Genomic DNA, 22,519 nt, shown 5'->3' on the forward strand with positions numbered 1-22,519 from the left:
TACCCTTTATCTTATAGTTGACGAGATCCAGGCCAACTGGATATTTTATATGTCATCATAATTGTCTATTATATTAATGACATCATGCCATCAAACCAGATAAGGAGGAAATGGCAAGTACATTCATCCACTGGTAATATATATGTGTTGTCAAGGGAGAGAATAAGTTGTGTAAAGAATGAGGAAATTTCACATCATTAAAATTTTAGGATTTCAAGATATGGATCAAAGACTCAAATGTAGAAGAAAACACAGGGCAAATGGTCTTTGACACTGGTCTTGGCAATAATTTCTTGGGTAAGACACCAAATACACAGGCAACAAAAGCTAAAATAAACGATTGAGAAGAAACAAATCTAAAGAGCTTCTGCACAGCAAAGGAAACAATAAATTGAAAAGGCAACTTACAGAATGGCAGAAAATGCTTGCAAATCATATATTTGATAAGGGGTTATTATACAAAATAATGAGAAAGTCATACAAGTAATAGCAAAAAGTAATTAATCCAATTTAAAAAAGGGTATAGGACCTGAAAAGACATTTTTCCCCCCAAAAAGACATATAAATGTACAATATGTGTATGAAAAGGTGCTCACCCTCACTAATCATCAGGGAAATGCACATCAAAACCACAATGAGATATCACTTCACACCTGTTATTATGGCTATTACAAAAAAAGAGACAAATGCTAGCAAGGACGTGGAGAAAAGGGAACCCTTCTGCACTGCTGATGACAAGCAAATTGGTACAGCTGCTCATTTATAGTGAACATTATGAAAGTTTACAAAGAACAATATGATGGTTCATCAAAAAACTGAATACAGAACTACCACATGATCCAGCAATTCTGCTTCTGCGTGGATATTGAAAGGAAATGAAATCAGTATCTTGAAGAGGTATCTGCATACCCGTCTTCACTTCAGCATTATTACAGTAGCTAGGATATGGAAACAATGTAAATTTCTTTCAGTGCACGTTGAATAAATAAAATGGGGTATATATGCAAATGGAATCTTTAGCCATAAAAGGCAAATCCTGCCATTTGCGATAACATCGATGAGCGTGGAGGGCATTATTCTAACTGATAAAGCCAGATAGAGAAAGACAAATAATGTACATTATCACTTATATGTGGGATAATTTCTTTTAAAAAAAGAATCTGATTTCACAGACACAGAGAATAGAATGGTGGTTTCAAGAAGTTTGGGGGAGGTGGAAATGGGGAGATATAGGTCAAAGGGTATAAACTTTCAGTTATAGGAAAATAGGTTCATAAGATCTAATGTACAGTGTGGTGACTATAGTTAATAATATGGTATTGTGTACTTGAAAGTTGCTAAAAGTAGATCTAAAGCATTTTTATGACACAAAGACACAGAGACACACACACACCCGAGAGTTACCTATGTGAGGTGGTGGATGTGTTAACTTGGCAATCATTACACAATACATGTAGGTATTAGGTCATCACATTATAAACTTTAAATATAGACAGTTTTGTTTGTCAATTATCCTCAATCAAGTTTGAAAAAAACTAGGAGTTTAATGGTCTGAGCATGTCTGGAGATCCTCTCAAAGTAAAGGAAAACTATTGAATCTTGTACCCTCTATTACTAATAAGGAAGTACAACGTCTGGTAGATTTCTCCTATTTCTGGAGGAAACATTCAACAACAGGAATAGCACTCAAACTTATATATTAAAAGATGTGAAAGGGTATAGATCTGGAAAAGTTTTTTTTTTTTTTTTTTTGCGGCATTCCAGACTTTATGCAAATAACCCTGTACTTAGACAATCCTATTTGGCGTACCCTGTAGTATTAGAAAAATTGGTAGTGAAAAAAGAAAAGATGTGAAGTTTATAGGAAGTATCAATTGAAATAAACACAACACAATTCTTTATAGCTCTGGACAAACTATCTCCCCTAAGGATTACAGTGTAATTGAAATATAGACACATTATAACACAAATTATCACATTATACCAAGCAAGGATCCATGTTAAAGAAAAGCAGGTGCGGGAATTGGCACATGAATGTTGGATCTATTAGTCCCATCAAACTGTACCAACCAGAATCTGCTGGTCTAATAGAGGAACTGGAATGGCTTACTTCAGGTACAGCTGATGTACCAGCATGGACTTGATATTTTGAGATATATACCACACATACAATAAATAATTATTATTGAGTGTTGTGTCCCCATTAGGCAGCATACATGATACGACTGGGAAATTTGAGCTTCCCATCTTGGAACTCTGGGCACTATGGGTTTAGAAGTCCTGCTTTCTTTTTTTTTTTTTTTTTTTTTTATTTATTTTTTAATATATGAAATTTACTGTCAAATTGGTTTCCATACAACACCCAGTGCTCATCCCAAAAGGTGCCCTCCTCAATACCCATCACCCACCCTGCCCTCCCTCCCACCCCCCATCAACCCTCAGTTTGTTCTCAGTTTTTAACAGTCTCTTATGCTTTGGCTCTCTCCCACTCTAACCTCTTTTTTTTTTTTTTTCCCTTCCCCTCCCCCATGGGTTTCTGTTACGTTTCTCAGGATCCACATAAGAGTGAAACCATATGGTATCTGTCTTTCTCTGTATGGCTTATTTCACTTAGCATCACGCTCTCCAGTTCCATCCACGTTGCTACAAAAGGCCATATTTCATTTTTTCTCATTGCCACGTAGTATTCCATTGTGTATATAAACCACAATTTCTTTATCCATTCATCAGTTGATGGACATTTAGGCTCTTTCCATAATTTGGCTATTGTTGACAGTGCTGCTATAAACATTGGGGTACAAGTGCCCCTATGCATCAGTACTTCTGTATCCCTTGGATAAATTCCTAGCAGTGCTATTGCTGGGTCATAGGGTAGGTCTATTTTTAATTTTCTGAGGAACCTCCACACTGCTTTCCAGAGTTAGAAGTCCTGCTTTCTATAACAAGACGAAACACTTCCATCAGAGACACAACAAAAGAGTTACATTAAAGTTTGGTTTGTGGCTATTGCCCAGGAAATTCAGGCTTTTTGCACCAAGAATAAACAGACAAGAAGAGGAATCACTACCCTGGCAGGGGTAACTGATCTTTAGGAAGAAGTAAGGCTGCTGTTATACGTGAGAGTAGGAAGGATACAGTTTGGCACTGGGTGATTCATATGGGTGTCTTTTAGAACTCCCTCAACCAATTTTAATGGTAAATAGACAAATTCAACATTCATAGCCTGAGAAGAACACAATAAACAGGGTTTTGGAACGTTTATGCATAAAGACTTAGGTCACCTTATCAGAAGAGGCATTTAGGCCAGCAGAGTTGCTAACCAAGAACTCTAGACTACATAGCAGAGGAGGGATAGGAGTACCAGTTGTGGGCTCATGACTCACTTCAGGAGCAGGTGTTACAATTCATCCCCTTAAGTTTCCTCTCAAGTGACTGCAGGATAAGAAGTTCAGCAAAGTTCTGAAGGAGCTGTGTCTAGAACTGAAATGAATCAAGGAGATGCAAGTGACCTAGGGGTGGATGTCACATGTGTTATGACCTGCTACCCAGATCCCTTCCTTCAGGACAGAAAGATTTATTCAGGACAGAAATATTTATTCCCCACTGTTGGGGAAGACGTTATCTGATGTCTTGCATCCATTTGCCATTTTTTGGGAATTCCCCTGACTAAAGAGAGCTGACATACCCATGAACATCCTCACTTTTCTGGGTTAGTTTGCATTTAATGACTGATTAACAGTCTACTTGGGACAATTCTGGAATCTCATCCCAGGTGCACAGTTCCCACAAGTTTGGCAACTTTTCCCTCTGCCACCTCCTGCTCAATTCACTACTTTCTTTTCTTTTTAAGGTTTATTTATTTTGAGAGAGAGAGAGAATGAGAGAGAGAGGGGCAGGGGCAGAGAGAGGGAGAGAGAGAGAAACCCAAGCAGGCTCTGTGCAGGCCACCAGCGCAGAGCCCACGCGGGGCTTCAACTCACGAACTGTGAGAGCATGCCCTGAGTCAAAACCAAGAGTTGGATGCTTAACTGACAGAGCCTCCAAGGTGCCCCTTAATTCCCTACTTTCAAATGGAATTAACTCATGCTAATAGCATTCCCTAAAAAGCTTCCTGTGTGTTAATCTTTATCTCAACATCTGTTTCCCCGGGAATCTAAATTTTGACATAATTTTCCTGATCCTTCTCAGATACGTGTCAGAGAAGGTAGCTGATGGTTTCAGAATATATGGAATACTATGTTTGTCCATGACTCTAATGACATCATGCTAATTAGACTTTGTGAACTACAAGTAGTAGGTACCCTAGATGTTTTTGTAAGACACATGTATGTCAAATGATGAGAAAAATACATCAAAATTTCAGGGACCTTCAACATCAGTGATATCTCCAAGTGGTTTGGAGCATACCAGAATATCTCTTCTAGAGTATCTTCACCTTCTGATACCCACCAGAGAAAGAAGCCCAATCCTTGGTGAATTTCTTTACATTTTGGAGGAAACATATACCATATTTGAACATGTTGCTTCAGTCTATATATTGGGAAAATTTGAGATGTGTCTGGAGCATGAAAAAGCTTGATAGACAGTCTGGAAGGCACAAGTAGCCTTTTGAGGCCTGAGCAGGAAGCTCAGACTCCCAGATTCTCCTATTCTTTTCAGCATATTTCTCTTTGGATATTGGAAATTCTCTATGACCAATTAACAATGGATGAGAAGAAACAGACTAGTTTATGAATAGTTATGCACGTTGTATTAGCATCAGCTGTAAGTAAACGGCCATTGCATTAAACTACTCAGAGATTGGGGGCACCTGGGTGGCTCAGTCAGTTAAGCGTCTGACTTTGGCTCAGGTCATGATCTCACAGTTTGTGAGTTTGAGCCCTGCGTCAGGCTCTGTGCTGACAGCTCAGAGCCTGGAGTCTGCTTCGGATTTCGTGTCTCCCTCTCTCTCTGCTCCTCCCCCACTCACACTCTGTCTCTCTCTCTCTCTCTCAAAAATAAATAAAGATTTAAACTACTCAAAGATTGCCTTGAAGGATAGTGGTAAAGGGAAACCCTTATAATAGAAAGAACTTCAAGGAATACCTTTAGTTATATGCTTCCCTTGGAAGGAAACAATAGATTATGGCACAAATCTTGCCATTTTGTGGCAGGCCTAATTATTTGGCTTTTTGAGAAACTAAGAAATGAGCTTATAAAATCATTAGCATGGAATTCTAGGGAGAGGTACATAGCTGGACTTCTCAGAAAAGCACAGAGAATGACAGTATTCATGCCAATATAAGAGCATAATTGAGGTTATTCACTGTACTTGAGTAAGATGACCTGTCAGGGGGCACCTGGGTGGCCCAGTCCATTAAGCATCCAACTTCGGCTCAGGTCATGATCTCACGGTTGGTGAGTTCGAGCCCCGCGTTGGGCTCTGTGCTGACAGCTCAGAGCCTGGAGCTGCTTCAGATTCTGTGTCTCCCTTTCTCTCTGCCCCTCCCCCAATCACTCTCTGTCCTAATATTATCTTCCCTATTCTGTTTGTCTCCTGGATAAAAGACAAGAGTGGATTCAGAGAGTAAAAGAATAGCTTCCACTTGCCCCTTCAGTTCCACTCAGCTCTTCTATTTTTTTAAATTATTTTTTTATTAAAAAATTTTTTTAATGTTTATTTTTGAGAGAGATGGGGGAGAGAGAGAGAGAGAGAAAGAGAGAGAGAGAGAGAGAGAGAGAGAGAGAGAGAGCGAACATGAGTGGGAGAGGGACAGAGAGAGAAGACAGAGTCTGAAGCAGGCTCCAGGCTGTGAGCTCTCAGCACAGAGCCTCGATGCAGGGCTTGAACTCACAAACTGTGAGATCATGACCTGAGCTGAAGTCTGATGCTTAACTGACTGAGCCACCCAGGTGTCCCTCCACTCAACTCTTTTGCAGGTGACTCTGTGCATTTATTAAGTTCTTTTCCAGTTACCTAATTTGGGTGTGACATTTTTTGCCTGGGCAGTATCCTGACTGATACAAGTACACGAAACTGAAAATCAAAATCCTTGGTTTCTCATCTAACAATACCACTGTCCTGAGGTATTTATTTTTAAAAGTTTATTGTCTATTTGTTCAGATACGTATATCTATTTATATGCACAACAACACACTATATATGCTGTTTTGCTACCCAGAATTTCATTCAACAGTGTGTTATGGGTGTCTTTAATTACATAAACTTTGAACTTGCTTTTCTTTTTTTTTTTTTTTTTTTTAACATTTTTTATTTATTTTTGGGACAGAGAGAGACAGAGCATGAACGGGGGAGGGGCAGAGAGAGAGGGAGACACAGAATCGGAAACAGGCTCCAGGCTCCGAGCCATCAGCCCAGAGCCTGACGCGGGGCTTGAACTCACGGACCGCGAGATCGTGACCTGGCTGAAGTCGGACGCTTAACCGACTGCGCCACCCAGGCGCCCCTGAACTTGCTTTTCAATGGCACCAGAGAATTTGACTGTATGGATATATCATAATATCTTTAATTTATCATCAGTTGATACATGTTTCAGCTGTTTCTTTCTTTTTTAAAAACTTCTTTTATGCATTTATGTATGTATGTGTATATATGTATCTATATATATTTTAGAGAGAGAGAGAGAGAGAGAGAGAGAGTGAGTGCAGGGGAGAGGAGCAGAGGGAGAGAAAGAATCCCAAGCAGGCTCCATGTTTAGCATGTAGTCCAATGGGGGGCTTGATTCCATGACACTGGGATCATGAACTGAACAGAAATCAGCAGTCAGATGCTCAACTGACTGAGCCACCCAGTGGTCCCTGTTTCATTCACTTTTAAGCTCAAATTTAAGAGCTTAAATTTCTGTATAGTTTCATATATTTGTATACATCCATAATTACTCAATATAAAGATTACATAAAAATGAAGTTGAGTGTATATTTTTCTATTTAAATTATACTGAAAAAATAAGCACAGTGCCTTTTTTGGAGATGATTAAGATGACCATAGTTTTGTGGGGTTTTTTTTGAGTTAATATTTACCTATTTTCAGAGGTTATTTCTAATGGGTAATCATAAATATTTATAAAATTTCCAATGAAATAGCATAAATATTAAACAAAAATATTCCACTCTTATTTGCTTCTTCCTCGCTAGTGTCTTATTATGAGTTTTAGATCATTGGTTGGTCTGGTCAAACCAAATAGCTCTCTAGGGGTAAAGTCCCCTGATCCAGGAGATCCTTCTAAACTATCATGTTTTTGCAGTGTCACTTGGTTACTGTATTCTTGAGCTGTAATTAGCTTTATTTCTTCTAATGGCAGGATTTTATATGGCACTTTGTGTTAGAAAGCACAGGAAAATTTCAGACTCCCTGAAGATGCTGTTCCCTTTGTACAGGTAAAATGGAAGGCTGGAAATAAATTTAGCAAAGCAAAAAAGTGCCTTTAATTTTAGACACGATTTTGTTGTTAGAATTGCTATGAATACAAGTCATATCCTCGTTTATGAGTGTTATCCTCAAGCAGATAGTGTCTAGAATAAGGAACTGAACAGTATAGAAGAATAATTGTGAAAAATTTGGTTGACATTTTAGAAAAGGTTAATGGACCTTGACTTTTAGCTAGAATCACATTGTACCTTGGGTAATGTGAAAGACATTAGAAATGGTCAAATTGTTTTCTAAATTTGTGATCAGCATAGATTTCAATTAATCACTCTTTTCCTAATGCTGATTACATGAATGATCCTAAACCCTCTGCCACTTGATTAACAGATGAGAAAGACTGATGGCACATGAAGGTACAAAAAAACAAGACTAATTGTATTTGTCTCTCCATTAGCTTTTCAAAATAGATGGGTATAAACTGATCATCTTCTGTGAAAAGGAAAGCAAATTTATTAGGAACTTGTTAAGTTTATAAGATGGAAAAGGACTGCATAGACATTTCAATAAAAATAAAAGACATGGAGACCAGAAACTCCAAAGCTGAATAAATAATTTCCCATGTAATGTCATTTTAAAATGCAATGTGGACTACTAAAAAAAACCTATAAAGCTACTAGGGGATTGAACTAAGTTTTATGGTCCCTTAAATGGTTTAGAATTAGAGTGTTTTACATGAATTTTATCTCTAAGTTGTAAGTAGAATGAAGAAAGGCTTAAAGAAGGTTGACAAATGAGAATTTTTTGGTTGGGAGTGAGAAAAAGGTCTTAAGAGGAAATATAAAAAATACTGAGTTTGTTGAATCTTGCAAACAAAAAGCTTAGGGGTGACTTATTTTGTTGCATTTGGGTAGAGAGAAGGTTATTTGAAAAGGACAAAGATTTATTTTTCCTAGAGTAATAAAAAGTAAAAGCAGAGGAATATTTTACTTGAGTATAAGGAAGGTTTGGTGATAGTTTGAAAGATATAAATATAGAAAGTATGAGCTTAGGGAGATGTTAAACTCACAATATTTTTATATTGAGAAAATTTATATGGATGATGATTTAGATTAGCACTATTTTCAAACCTAACAGCTGTCTGTAGATCTCTTCTAACTTGATAACTCTATTATTAAGATCTTTAGAACTAGAATAGTTACCAATATTTCCTTCACCTATACAGGATTAAATATATGGAGATTTGTCCGGAGGATTAATCATTTCCATATGGACCAAGAAAAAGGATTAATCACAAAAAAGAAGACAGAGTCGGGCCTTGTCTTTTGCATCATGGATGTTTAATTAGTTATAAAATTATGGCTATAATTAATGTGGTTAAGAAAATTTATTTCAAAGAAGAGAAAATAAATAAGAGAAGATGATTTCAGAACATCATCACTTAGGAGTTTTTCCCTATGGGTATTTGATGACTTCTAGGTGAATAAACATATCCTTGTGTCTCTATCTAAAAACCTCTTTATGACTTTTGTTCTGGACTGAGATTTGGATGTGACCCTGTCTCAAGTCACTTTAAAACTCTGATGACCTAAACTTTTCAAGTTTCTGTATTCGCTGATATTTGAATGAATATGTTTTTATCCTCTGAGCACATCTAATTCCATATTCATAGTTTGTTTGGCTTTAAAGTCATTTTCCCTAAAATTCTCAGTTCTTACCCAGTTGATGGATATTGGAGAGCCAAAAGACAAATAAATTCACAGCTCTATGTGCATAGCTGATAAAGGCTTTTGAGACACTTTCCCAAGAGCCTTAGCACCTAAAAGACACCTGGAGATATAATACTATATTTGTGATTACAGAATTTGTCAAGAATGGGTCCAGAAAGTATTGCAAATCATACCTCATAAACTATCTTTATTTAATTTAAAGTAAGCTTTATTCTTCTTTTCTTTGTTATGTATATATTTTCCTAATTCCTTCAACCTTTTTAGATTTCCCTTTTAATCTTGTTTATTTCTTCTCTTTTTCCTAACTCTTCTTCACTTTCACAATCCTTTATTTTCTGTTTTTCTCTGTTGCTTAGGAACTATGCCAAACTCTTTACCTATCTTAATTATATAATTGGATATATTAAAACAGATTTTTTTAATGTTTATTTTTTGAGAGAAAGAGACAGAGTGTGAGGGGGGGAGGGGCAGAGTAAGAGGGAGACACAGAATCTGAAGCAGGCTCTAGGCTCGGAGCTGTCAGCATGGAGCCCGACGCGGGGCTTGAACTCACGAACTGTGAGATCATGACCTGAGCTGAAGTTGGACACTTAACTGACTGAGCCACACAGATGCTCCTAATTAGACATATTTTTTATATGAAATTTATTGTCAAATTGGTTTCCATACAACACCCAGTGCTCACCCCAACAGGTGCCCTCCTCAATACCCATCACCACTCTCCCCTCCCTCCCACCCCCCCATCAACCCTTAGTTTGTTCTCAGTTTTCAAGAATCTGTTATGGTTTGGCTCCCTCCCTCTCTCTCTCTTTTTTTTTTCTTCCCCTCCCCCTGGTCTTCTGTTAAGTTTCTCAGGATCCACATAAGAGTGAACACATACGGTATCTGTCTTTCTCTGTATGGCTTATTTCACTTAGCATCACACTCTCCAGTTCCATCCACGTTGCTATGAAAGGCCATATTTCATTCTTTCTCATTGCCATGTAGTATTCCATTGTGTATGTAACCACAATTTCTTTATCCATTCATCAGTTGATGGACATTTAGGCTTTTTCCATAATTTGGCTATTGTCGAAAGTGCTGCTATAAACACTGGGGTATAAGTGCCCCTATGCATCAGCATCCCTGTATCCCTTGGGTAAATTCCTAGCAGTGCTATTGCTGGGTCATAGGGTAGGTCTATTTTTAATTATCTGAGGAACCTCCACACTGTTTCTGAGTGGCTGCACCAGTTTGCATTCCCACCAACAGTGCAAGAGGGTTCCTGTTTCTCCACATCCTCTTCAGCATCTATAGTCTCCTGATTTGTTCATTTTAGCCACTCTGACTGGCGTGAGGTGATATCTGAGTGTGGTTTTGATTTGTATTTCCCTGATGAGGAGCGACGTTGAGCATCTTTTCATGTGCCTGTTGGCCATCTGGATGTCTTCTTTAGAGAAGTGCCTATTCATGTTTTCTGCCCATTTCTTCACTGAATTATTTGTTTTTCGGGTGTGGAGTTTGGTGAGCTCTTGATAGATTTTGGATACTAGCCCTTTGTTCAATATGTCATTTGCAAATATCTTTTCACATTCTGTTGGTTGCCTTCTAGTTTTGTTGATTGTTTCCTTGGCAGTGCAGAAGGTTTTATCTTCATGAGCTCCCAATAGTTCATTTTTGCTTTTAATTCCCTTGCCTTTGGGGATGTGTCAAGTAAGAAATTGCTGCGGCTGAGGTCAGAGAGGTGTTTTCCTGCTTTCTCCTCTAGGGTTTTGATGGTTTCCTGTCTCACATTCAGGTCCTTTATCCATTTTGAGTTTATTTTTGTGAATGGTGTCAGAAAGCGGTCTAGTTTCAACCTTCTGCATGTTGCTGTCCAGTTCTCCCAGCACCATTTGTTAAAGAGACTGTCTTTTTTCCATTGGTTATTCTTTCCTGCTTTGTCAAAGATTACTTGGCCATACATTTGTGGGTCTAGTTCTAGGGTTTCTATTCTATTCCATTGGTCTATGTGTCTGTTTTTGTGCCAATACCATGCTGTCTGATGATGACAGCTTTGTAGTAGAGGCTAAAGTCTGGGATTGTGATGCCTCCTGCTTTGGTCTTCTTCTTCAAAATTATTTCGGCTATATGGGGCCTTTTGTGGTTCCATATGAATTTTAGGATTGCTTGTTCTAGTTTCAAGAAGAATGCTGGTGCAATTTGATTGGGATTGCATTGAATGTGTAGATAGCTTTGGGTAGTATTGACATTTTGACAATATTTATTCTTCCAATCCATGAGCACGGAATGTCTTTCCATTTCTTTATATCTTCTTCAATTTCCTTCATAAGCTTTCTATAGTTTTCAGCATACAGATCTTTTACATCTTTGGTTAGGTTTATTCCTAGGTATTTTATGCTTCTTGGTGCAATTGTGAATTGGATCAGTTTCTTTATTTGTTTTTCTGTTGCTTCATTGTTAGTGTATAAGAATGCAACTGATTTATGTACATTGATTTTGTGTCCTGCAACTTTGCTGAATTCATGTATCAGTTCTAGCAGACTTCTGGTGGAGTCTATCGGGTTTTCCATGTATAATATCATGTCATCTGCAAAAAGTGAAAGCTTAACTTCATCTTTGCCAATTTTGATGCCTTTGATTTCCTTTTGTTGTCTGATTGCTGATGCTAGCACTTCCAACACTATGTTAAACAACAGCGGTGAGAGTGGGCATCCCTGTCGTGTTCCTGATCTCAGGGAAAAATCTCAGTTTTTCCCTATTGAGGATGATGTTAGCTGTGGGCTTTTCATAAATGCCTTTTATGATGTTTAAGTATGTTCCTTCTATCCCGACTTTCTCAAGGGTTTTTATTAAGAAAGGGTGCTGAATTTTGTCAAAGGCCTTTTCTGCATCGATTGACAGGATCATATGGTTCCTATCTTTTCTTTTATTAATGTGATGTATCACATTGATTGATTTGCGAAGGTTGAACCAGCCCTGCATCCCAGGAATGAATCCCACTTGATCCTGGTGAATAATTCTTTTTATATGCTGTTGAATTCGATTTGCTAGTATCTTATTGAGAATTTTTGCATCCATATTCATCAGGGATATTGGCCTGTAGTTGTCTTTTTTTTACTGGGTTTCTGTCTGGTTTAGCAATCAAAGTAATACTGGCTTCATAGAATGAGTCTGGAAGTTTTCCTTCCCTTTCTATTTCTTGGAAAAGCTTCAGAAGGATAGGTATCTCTGCTTTAAACGTCTGGTAGAACTCCCCTGGGAAGCCATCTGGTCCTGGACTCTTATTTGTTGGGAGATTTTTGATAACCAATTCAATTTCTTCACTGCTTATGGGTCTGTTCAAGCTATTTCCTCCTGATTGAGTTTTGGAAGCGTGTGGGTGTTTAGGAATTTGTCCATTTCTTCCAGGTTGTCCAATTTGATGGCACATAATTTTTTATAGTATTCCCTGATAATTGCTTTTATCTCTGAGCGATTGGTTGTAATAATTCCATTTTCATTCATGATTTTATCTATTTGGGTCATCTCCCTTTTCTTTTTGAGAAGCCTGGCTAGAGGTTTGTCAGTTTTGTTTATTTTTCAAAAAACCAAGTCTTGGTTTCGTTGACCCACTCTACTGTTGTTTTAGATTCTATATTGTTTATTTCTGCTCTGATCTTTATTATTTCTCTTCTTCTGCTGGGTTTAGGCTGCCTTTGCTGTTCTGCTTCTATTTCCTTTAGGTGTGCTGTTAGATTTTGTATTTGGGATTTTTCTTGTTTCTGGAGATAGGCCCGGATTGCATTGTATTTTCCTCTCAGGACTGCCTTGGCTGCATCCCAAAGCGTTTGGATTGTTGTATTTTCATTTTCGTTTGTTTCCATACATTTTTAAATTTCTTCCGTAATTGCCTGGTTGACCCACTCATTCGTTAGTAGGGTGTTCTTTAACCTCCATGCTTTTGGAGGTTTTCCAGACTTTTTCCTGTGGTTGATTTCAATCTTCATAGCATTGTGGTCTGAAAGTATGCATGGTATGATCTCAATTCTTGTATACTTATGAAGGGCTGTTTTATGACTCAGTATGTGATCTATCTTGGAGAATGTTCCATGTGCACTCGAGAAGAAAGTATATTCTGTTGCTTTGGGATGCAGAATTCTAAATATATCTGTCAAGTCCATCTGATCCAATGTATCATTCAGGGCCCTTGTTTCTTTATTGATTCTGTGTCTAAATGATTTATCCATTGTCGTAAGTGGAGTATTAAAGTCCCTTGCAATGACCACATTCTTATCAAAAAGGTTGCTTCTGTTTGTGATTGTTTTATATATTTGGGGGCTTCTGTATTTGGTGCATAGACATTTATAATTGTTAGCTATTCCTGAAGGATAGACCTTGTAATTATTATATAATGCCTTTCTTCATCTCTTGTTACAGCCTTTAATGTAAAGTCTAGTTTGTCTGACATAAGTATGACTACTCTAGCTTTCTTTGGACTTCCAGTAGCATGATAGATAGTTCTCCATCCCCTCACTTTCAATCTGAAGGTGTCCTCAGGTCTAACATGAGTCTCTTGTAGACTGTAAATAGATGGGTCTTGTTTTTTTATCCATTCTGATACCCTATGTGTTTTGGTTGGAGCATTTAGTCCATTTACATTCAGTGTTATTATAGAAAGATATGGGTTTAGAGTCACTGTGATGTCTCTACGTTTCATGCTCGTAGTGATATGTCTGGTACTTTGAGGTCCTTGCAACATTTAACTCACAGAATCACCCTTAGGATCTCTTGTAGGGCTGGTTTAGTGGTGATGAATTCCTCCAGTTTTTGTTTGGGAAGACCTTTATGTCTCCTTCTCTTCTGAATGACAGACTTGCTGGATAAAGGATTCTCAGCTGCATATTTTTTCTGCTCATAACATTGAAGATTTCCTACCATTCCTTTCTGGCCTGCCAAGTTTCAGTAGACAGGTCTGCCACTAGTCTTATGTGTCTCCCTTTGTAAGTTAGAGCCTGTTTATCCCTAGCTACTTTCAGAATTTTCTCTTTATCCTTGTATTTTGCCAGTTTCACTATGATATGTCATGCAGAAGATCGATTCAAGTTATGTATGAAAGGAGTTCTCTGTGCCTCTTGGATTTCAGTGCCTTTTTCCTTCCCCAGTTCAGGGAAGTCCTCAGCTATGATTTGTTCAAGTATACCTTCAGTACCTTTTTCTTTCTCTTCTTCTGGAATTCCTATTATACACATATTATTCCGTTTGATTGTATCACTTAGTTCTCTAATTTTCCCCTCATACTCCTGGATTTTTTTAATCTTTTTCTCAGCTTCCTCTCTTTACATAATTTTATCTTCTAATTCACCTATTCTCTCCTCTGCCTCTTCAATCTGTGCTGTGGTCGCCTCCATTTTATTTTGCACCTCATTTATAGCATTTTTTAGCTCCTCATGACTATTTCTTAGTCCCTTGATCTCTGTAGCAATAGATTCTCTGCTGTCCTCTACACTTTTTTCAAGCCCAGCAATTAATTTTATGACTATTATTCTAAATTCTTGTTCCATTATATTGCTTAAATTGTTTTTCATCGATTCCTTAGCTGTCACTACTTCCTGGAGTTTCTTTTGAGGAGAATTCTTCCATTTCATCATTTTGGATAGTCCCTGGGGTGGCACGGAACTGCAGGGCACTTCCGCTGTGCTGTCTGGAGTTAATTTGTGTTGGTGGGTGGGCCACAGTCAGACCTGATGTCTGTCCCCAGCCCACCACTGGGGCCACATTCAGACTGGTGTGTACCTTATCTTCCCCTCTCCTGGGGGCAGTACTCACTGTGGAGTGGTGTGGCCCCTGTCTGGGCTACTTGCACACTGCCAGGCTTGGGGTGCTGCTTCAGTGGGATCTGGCATATTAGCTGGGGTGGATCCGCAAGGTGCACAGGGGTGGGAGGAGTAGCCTCAGCTCGCTTTGCCATAGGTGGTCCCCTGCGGGAGGGGCCCTGCAGCACCAGGAGGGAGGCAGACCTGTCGGAGGGATGGATTCACAGAAGCACAGTGTTGGGTGTTTGTAAGGTGCAAGCAAGTTCAGTGAACTGGTTCCCTTTGGGGTTTTGGATGGGAGAGGGAGATGGCGCTGTCCAGCGACTTTGTTCCTCGTTGAGCTGAGCTCTGTCTCTCAGGGCTCAACAACTCTCCCTCCCAATGTCCTCTCACCCTCTCCGCTCTCTAGGAGCAGAGCTGTTGACTTTTAACCTTTCAGATGTTAAGTCCCACTGGCTGTCAGAGCTCATACAGTCCAGCCCCTCCACTTTTGCAAGCCAGAGTCAGGGACTCTGCCTTGCCAGGCAGGCTGCCCCTCTGCCCCGGCTCCTTCCCACCAGTGCGTTTAGCGTGCACGGCCTCTCTGCCTTTCCTACCCTCTTCTGGGGGCCTCTTGTCTATGCTTGGCTCCCAGAGTCCGTTCTGCTAGTCTTGTGGCAGTTTTCTGGGTTATTTAGGCTGATGTGGGTGGAATCTAAGCAATCAGCAGGATGCAGTGAGGCCAGCATCCTCCTATGCTGCCACCTTCCCTATCTAATTAAACATATTTTTAATCATCTAAATATATCCTCTTATTTCAGCAAATACTTATTTCCTGATATATTTACATATCTCTATTCTGTACCTGGTGTGATTATAAGTTTTAGGATACACTGGATAACATGACAGATGTAGTTCTTCACTGCGTGGAGGTTGCAGTACATCAGGAAGGAGAACAAAGAAAAAAATCAATAGATTACATTTGTCGTAAGTACTATAAAGAAATACAGTGAGTTGCGAGAGGAAATATATTTAAGCTACATAAGGTGGTATTTATTTTGACTGCTAAAATATTATGAATATTGTGTTATGTGGAAGGAGATGATTATAATGTATTGCTGAAAGATCTTTGAGACATGAAAATTTGATGATCCTACTAGGTATTTATGCAAAGGATACAGGAGTGCTGATTCAAAGGGGCACATATATCCCAATATTTATAGCAGCACTATTGACAAAGCCAAAGTATGGAAAGAGCCCAAATGTCCATAGCCTGATGAATGGATAAAGAGGATGTGGTGTGTGTGTGTGTATGTGTGTACATACACACACACCGGAATATTACTTGGAGATCACAAAGAATGAAATCTTGCTATTTCCAACAATGTGGATGGAACTAGAGTGTACTATGCTATGCAAAATAAGTCAGGGAAAGACAGATATCATATGATTTTACTCATGTGTGGAATTAAGAAACAAAACAGATGAACACAGGGGAAGGGAAATAAAAATAAGATAAAAACAGAGGCAGACAAACCATCAGAGGCTCTTAAATACAGAGAACAAACTGCGGGTTGCTGGTGGGGTTGCTGGTTGGGTAGGCAGATGGGCTAAATGGGCGATGGGTATCAAGGAGGATACTTTTTGGAATGAGCACTGGGTGTTACATGGAAGTGGTGAATCCTTAATAATTCTATTCCTAAAATCATCATTACACTATATGTTAACTAACTTGGATTTAAATAAAAAAACCAAATTAATTAATAAAGAAATTTTGATGCTCTGTGTTGGCCAATGCCATTTAATTTTCTTATTCATTCATTTATCTCATGTATTGAACACTATTAAGGATGAGCAAAATAAAGGGGAATCAATATTTGCTAAATCAATATTTGCTATCAATATTTGCTAAATATTTACATATGGAATACATGATGAAAAACTTTATTTCTACAACTTAGAAAAATTAGTATTATTAATTGCAATTTTATAGATAAACTGAGGTTCAAGAATTTAATTAACTTACTCAATATCAACTTAGTGGGTAAACCAGAGTATAAGTCTTGATTTTGTGAATCCAGTATCCATATTCTTTCCACTATGTTATGTTGCTTCTCTAAATAAAACTAAAATTACACTTAGCATCACACTCTCCAGTTCCATCCACGTTGCTACAAAAGGCCATATTTCATTTTTTCTCATTGCCATACAGAGAAAGACAGATACCATATGGTTTCACTCTTATGTGGATCCTGAGAAACGTAACAGAAACCCATGGGGGAGGGGAAGGGAAAAAAAAAAAAAAAAGAGGTTAGAGTGGGAGAGAGCCAAAGCATAAGAGACTGTTAAAAACTGAGAACAAACTGAGGGTTGATGGGGGGTGGGAGGGAGGGCAGGGTGGGTGATGGGTATTGAGGAGGGCACCTTTTGGGATGAGCACTGGGTGTTGTATGGAAACCAATTTGACAGTAAATTTCATATATTAAAAAATAAAAAATAAAATAAAATAAAAAAAAAAAAAAAAAAAAAAAACTAAAATTACAAGGTAATTTATATGGAGGTTTGAACAAAATACTTTTCACCATACCATGATGCCCTTCATGGTTTAGGCCTCTCGGATCATATGTCCTGTATTCTATGGCAGTGCTTCTTAAATGGTGAAGGAGTAGGTTCCCCTGCTCTCCTTCCCCCCACCCCCCCAACAATCCTTCATGGATTGACACTCTAGAAAATATAAGTTCCTACATATGGATTTGGCTGTGATGTAAGATTGTTGGAGAAGTTTCTAAGCACTCTCAATTTCTGCACTTAGCATGATGCAAACTCCTAACAGAGAATTTATGGACCTGCACCTCTGTGTGGACCACTTCTTCATTACTTCAGGGAATCCAAATATGAATAAATCATAATCTCTGCCTTCAAGGAGCTTACAGTATTTTGGTGAGTTAGAAGTTGTACTTAGTTCATTAAAACACAAGACATAGCAAAATAAATGCTAGCGATATAAAGCAAGACCTCACAGATGTGGTTAAAATTTAATAAGCCTTAAAGATAAATATGTTCCAGAGGTGGGGAGTTAGGAGGAAGGGTCTGTTTGTCAGAATAAGTCTTTTATTCTTGGAAGTGAATGAAATAGCTGAGGAGTGGTGAAGTTTATATGACTGGAGCCAGGTTATATTGGTCTTGAAACAAAAATCAAAAGAATTTGGTGGTTGAATTCTTATTACTCAAGTTGACCAATCTTGTATCTCATGAAAAACATCATAGTATCTACCCTGGGAGGAAGCAGAGTGGTATTAAATGCAAAGAAAGCTTGGTGTTCATGCTAGTAATAATAAAGCAAGACTTTGTAAATGTGTTAAGCATTTCAGTAATATTAAAGATGAATATGTTCCCAGAGGTGGGGACTGGGATGGAAGAGAAGAAGGGTCTGTGTGTCAGATGAAGTTTTAGACATGGAAGGGATTGCAATAGTGATTAGTTCTGTGTGACTGGGGCCTGATTGTATTAGTTTGGGACCCAAAATCAAAAGCTTTGGCTCATGTTGACTATCTTATAGCTCATGAGTAATTGCAGCACCAACCCTGGGAGGAAGCAGAGGGTATCAAATGCAGAGACAACTTGGTGGTAGAGAGCAGCTCCACACGACAGCCACTGATTTTTCTGGGTAATCACATTCGAGAGGCCATGAGCATATTAGGTCAGTTCTAATGCTAAAGTAGAAACAGGCTTTCATAATTGTGGCCATCTCTCCTAATATATTAACATAATTATTATCATTTACATTTTCTCCTATTGTCCTTCTTCAGGTAGCTGTGCCAACAACGCCAATGGATGGAGTGAATCGCTCTGTGGTGTCAGAGTTTGTGTTCCTGGGACTCACCGATTCCTGGGAGATCCAACTTCTCCTCTTTGTGTTCTCCTCCACGTTTTATGTGGCAAGCATGATGGGAAACTCCCTCATTATGTTCACTGTGACCTGTGACCCTTACTTACACTCCCCCATGTACTTTCTGTTGGCCAACCTCTCCTTCATTGACCTGGGAGTTTCTTCTGTCACTTCTCCCAAGATGATTTATGATCTTTTCAGAAAGCGTAAAGTCATCTCCTTTGGAGGCTGCATCGCCCAGATCTTCTTTATCCACGTCATTGGTGGTGTGGAGATGGTGCTGCTCATCGCCATGGCCTTTGACAGATATGTTGCCATATGTAAGCCTCTCCACTATCTGACCATCATGAGCCCAAGAACGTGCCTCTTCTTTTTAGTGGCTGCCTGGATGACTGGCCTCATCCACTCCATGGTTCAACTGGTGTTTGTGGTAAACTTACCCTTCTGTGGTCCTAATGTGTTGGACAGCTTTTACTGTGACCTTCCTCGGTTCATCAAACTTGCCTGCACGGACACCGGCCGACTAGAGTTTATGGTCACAGCCAATAGTGGATTCATTTCTGTTGGCTCCTTCCTCATACTGATCATTTCCTATATCATCATCATTCTCACTGTTCAGAAACACTCTTCAGCTGGTTCATCCAGGGCTCTGTCCACACTGTCAGCTCACATCACTGTGGTATTCTTGTTCTTTGGTCCTTTGATATTTGTCTATACATGGCCATCTCCCTCCATACACCTGGATAAGTTTCTGGCCATCTTTGATGCTATTCTCACTCCTTTCCTAAATCCAGTCATCTATACATTCAGGAACCAAGAAATGCAGGTGGCAATGAGGAGAGTATGCAGACAGCTAGTGAATTACAGGAAGATCTCTTAAGGAATGTCTGATGTTGTGAAGAGCCCTTGTTGGTTACTGATGTCCATTATTGATGGTCAAACTCAGGGAGAAGCTCGTTTGTCTTACCTTGCTTTGATTATACACACTGGTACTGAGTCTATTTTTCTCTTTCACTCAGGAGGGAGGGACATTTACTTTTGAAAAGAGAGGAGTTACATATGAAGTATTTCAAACTTAAGATTACAATAATTTTGAGCCTCAATTCCTAAGGAATAATATTTATATGAAGTAATTGTTGGAAATACAAAAGATGGTAGACTTCTTTAAGGCCTTCAGAACAGGGAGAGCTGTCTCCTTTTTTTGACAGGAGTCTGTCTCACAGAAAGGAATTCCTACTGGTACTCAGTTGGGGTTTGCTGACAGAAACGAATGAAGTCTTCTTATTGTATGCTGCAGCTTGTCCATATTCTACCCCTTCTGTGGGTCTCTGTCAGGCCTGTGCAAGGATGGAAGTGTTTTTGAGAGCACACACAATCTTTGAGAATACACATATACAATCCCAATGGGTACATGTCTGGGTAGAAGCCATGTATTCTCAGAATATAAAGAACTGGGAAAATACCAGGATCTTTCTCCTTGATTAGTATTATGTTATTCAAACCCATTAAATCTTCATTCCCTTTTCCCTTCTGCTTCTTCCTCTTCATTTTTCCTCAGTCACGTATGGTCTCTGGGCTATGAAGATCTCTAGCTCCCTTCCCTCTCATTTTTCAGCTTCCTTACTTCTCCTTCTCCCTGTGCCACCATTCCTCCTTCTTTTCTCACTTCCTTTCACTTGCAGCTCTGTCCCCTTCTAACTTCCCTTACTGCTGTCCTATTAATTAATTTATCTTTTTTTAATTGATGTATAATTGAAACTTAACATTATGCCAGGTTCAGGTGTACAAAATGATTCGATATTTGTATATATTGCAAAATGATCACCACAATAAAGTTATCTAACATCTGTCACCATACATTACTGCTGTCTCCTTTAAATTTCTATTTCTCGATTATGAATGTATAAATTGCCTCCTCCACAGGTTTCATGTCTTGAATGACTTGTTTTGGCCAAAGCAGCTCAGCCATAGAATGTCAATGAGGGGAGAATAGCTAAATGGCAAGGGTAGAGTCACCCAGAGCAATGGCTTTCACACTTTTTGATACTGACCTAGAGTATATATTACAGTATATATCCTGCCCCATCTCCATAAAGAACTGAACCAAAGTTTCACAAATGTTATTTACTTTTGATGAAAGTTTCTTTTCTCTTTCCTTACCTCTCCTTTTGTCTTCTATTAAAAACTTGTTTACAACCTACTTTGTGAACCACTGAAGCTTTGCATACTAAGAAAATTACACAGAAGACAAAGAATTACATGTACTGCTTCTAGTTAGGAGAAGAATGAATAAAACAAGATAAATGTTATGGAATTCTAATAGCAAAAACAAATCTAGTCTTGCTTTAATGTAGTATTTGATAGCAAAGCATTTCTAAGTTTATTCAAATAAGCCTATCAAAGCTGAGCTGTGCAAAATTTGCCAAAATTTTCACACCTGTCATTGCTTCTTTTCAGACTCATTATTTAAAGTTATATATATATGTGTGTGTGTATACACACATATGTATACACACACATATATGTATACACATACACACATATATAGTTTACTTTCAAGTTTTTAAATTTACATTCCAGTTAGTTAACACACAGTGTAATACTAGTTTCAGGTATACAATATAGTGATGCAACGCTTCCATATAACACTAGTATTCATCACAACAAGTGTCCTCCTTAACTCCCACCAGCTATTTAACACCCCCCCCCCACCCACCAACATTCTGATAACCATCAGTTTGTTCTCTACAGTTAAGGCTCTGTTTCATGATTTTTCTCTTTTTTTCTCCCCCATGTTCAGTTGTTTTGTTTGTTAAATTCTACATTTGAATGAATTCATATGGTATTTGTCTTTCTCTGATTGACTTATTTCACTCAGCATAATACTCTTTGGCTCTGTCCAGGTCATTGCCAATGGCAAGATTTTCGTTTTTTTTTTTTATGGCTGAATAATACTCCATTTTGTATATATACCACATCTTCTCTAACCATTCATCAGTTGATGGATATTTGGGCTCTTTCCATAATTTAGCAATTGTTGATAATCCTGCTATAAACATCAGGACATATGTAACCCATTGAATTAGAGTTAAATTAAAAAATAAAGATATATATATATATATATATATATATATATATATATATATATATAACTAAAGCAAATAAAATTTACTTCCTGAAGGTTTTTTTTTTTTTTTTGTATCCATTTGGTTTTATCTTTTACTATTCCTTTCCAATTCAGGAATAACATTTTATCTTAAGGTAAATGTATTTTTTTTTCCCTTGATAAACAAACCAGATTCTATTACTTGCATAGTCAGTGATACTTTTTGGTCATGTTACTTCTGGTATATTCTCAGTCACCCATATTAATTATAATATTTTTTTAAAGTAGGCTTCACTCCCAGCATGGAGCCCAATGTAGGGATTGAAGTCATGACCTGAGATCAAGACCTGAGCTGAGATCAAGAGTTGGAAACTCAATGGACTGAGTCACCCAGGTGCCCCAATGATAACTTTTAACCAACATAACTAATTTCTACTTCACTGTGTTTTTGAAGGAATTGAGAATTGTCTGTCATATATGATCATTTTAGTAAACTAGCAAAGCTTATTTTTTTTTTTTTTTAAATTTTTTTTTTTCAACGTTTTTTATTTATTTTTGGGACAGAGAGAGACAGAGCATGAACGGGGGAGGGGCAGAGAGAGAGGGAGACACAGAATCGGAAACAGCCTCCAGGCTCCGAGCCATCGGCCCAGAGCCTGACGCGGGGCTCGAACTCAC

The 22,519-nt window shown here is 38.4% G+C and overlaps 1 protein-coding gene across 1 annotated transcript; it reads left to right on the forward strand.

Annotated features, from left to right (window-relative positions):
• Positions 1 to 18,676: 18,676 nt before the first annotated feature.
• Positions 18,677 to 19,615, forward strand: LOC131518170 (olfactory receptor 4F3/4F16/4F29-like). The gene has a single exon (XM_058740763.1). The coding sequence runs from the start codon at positions 18,677 to 18,679 to the stop codon at positions 19,613 to 19,615; it is 939 nt and encodes a 312-aa protein (XP_058596746.1).
• The last annotated feature ends 2,904 nt before the right edge of the window (positions 19,616 to 22,519 follow it).

This window comes from Neofelis nebulosa, chromosome 7 (genome assembly GCF_028018385.1).
Source record: "Neofelis nebulosa isolate mNeoNeb1 chromosome 7, mNeoNeb1.pri, whole genome shotgun sequence".
Taxonomy (NCBI): domain Eukaryota; kingdom Metazoa; phylum Chordata; class Mammalia; order Carnivora; family Felidae; genus Neofelis; species Neofelis nebulosa.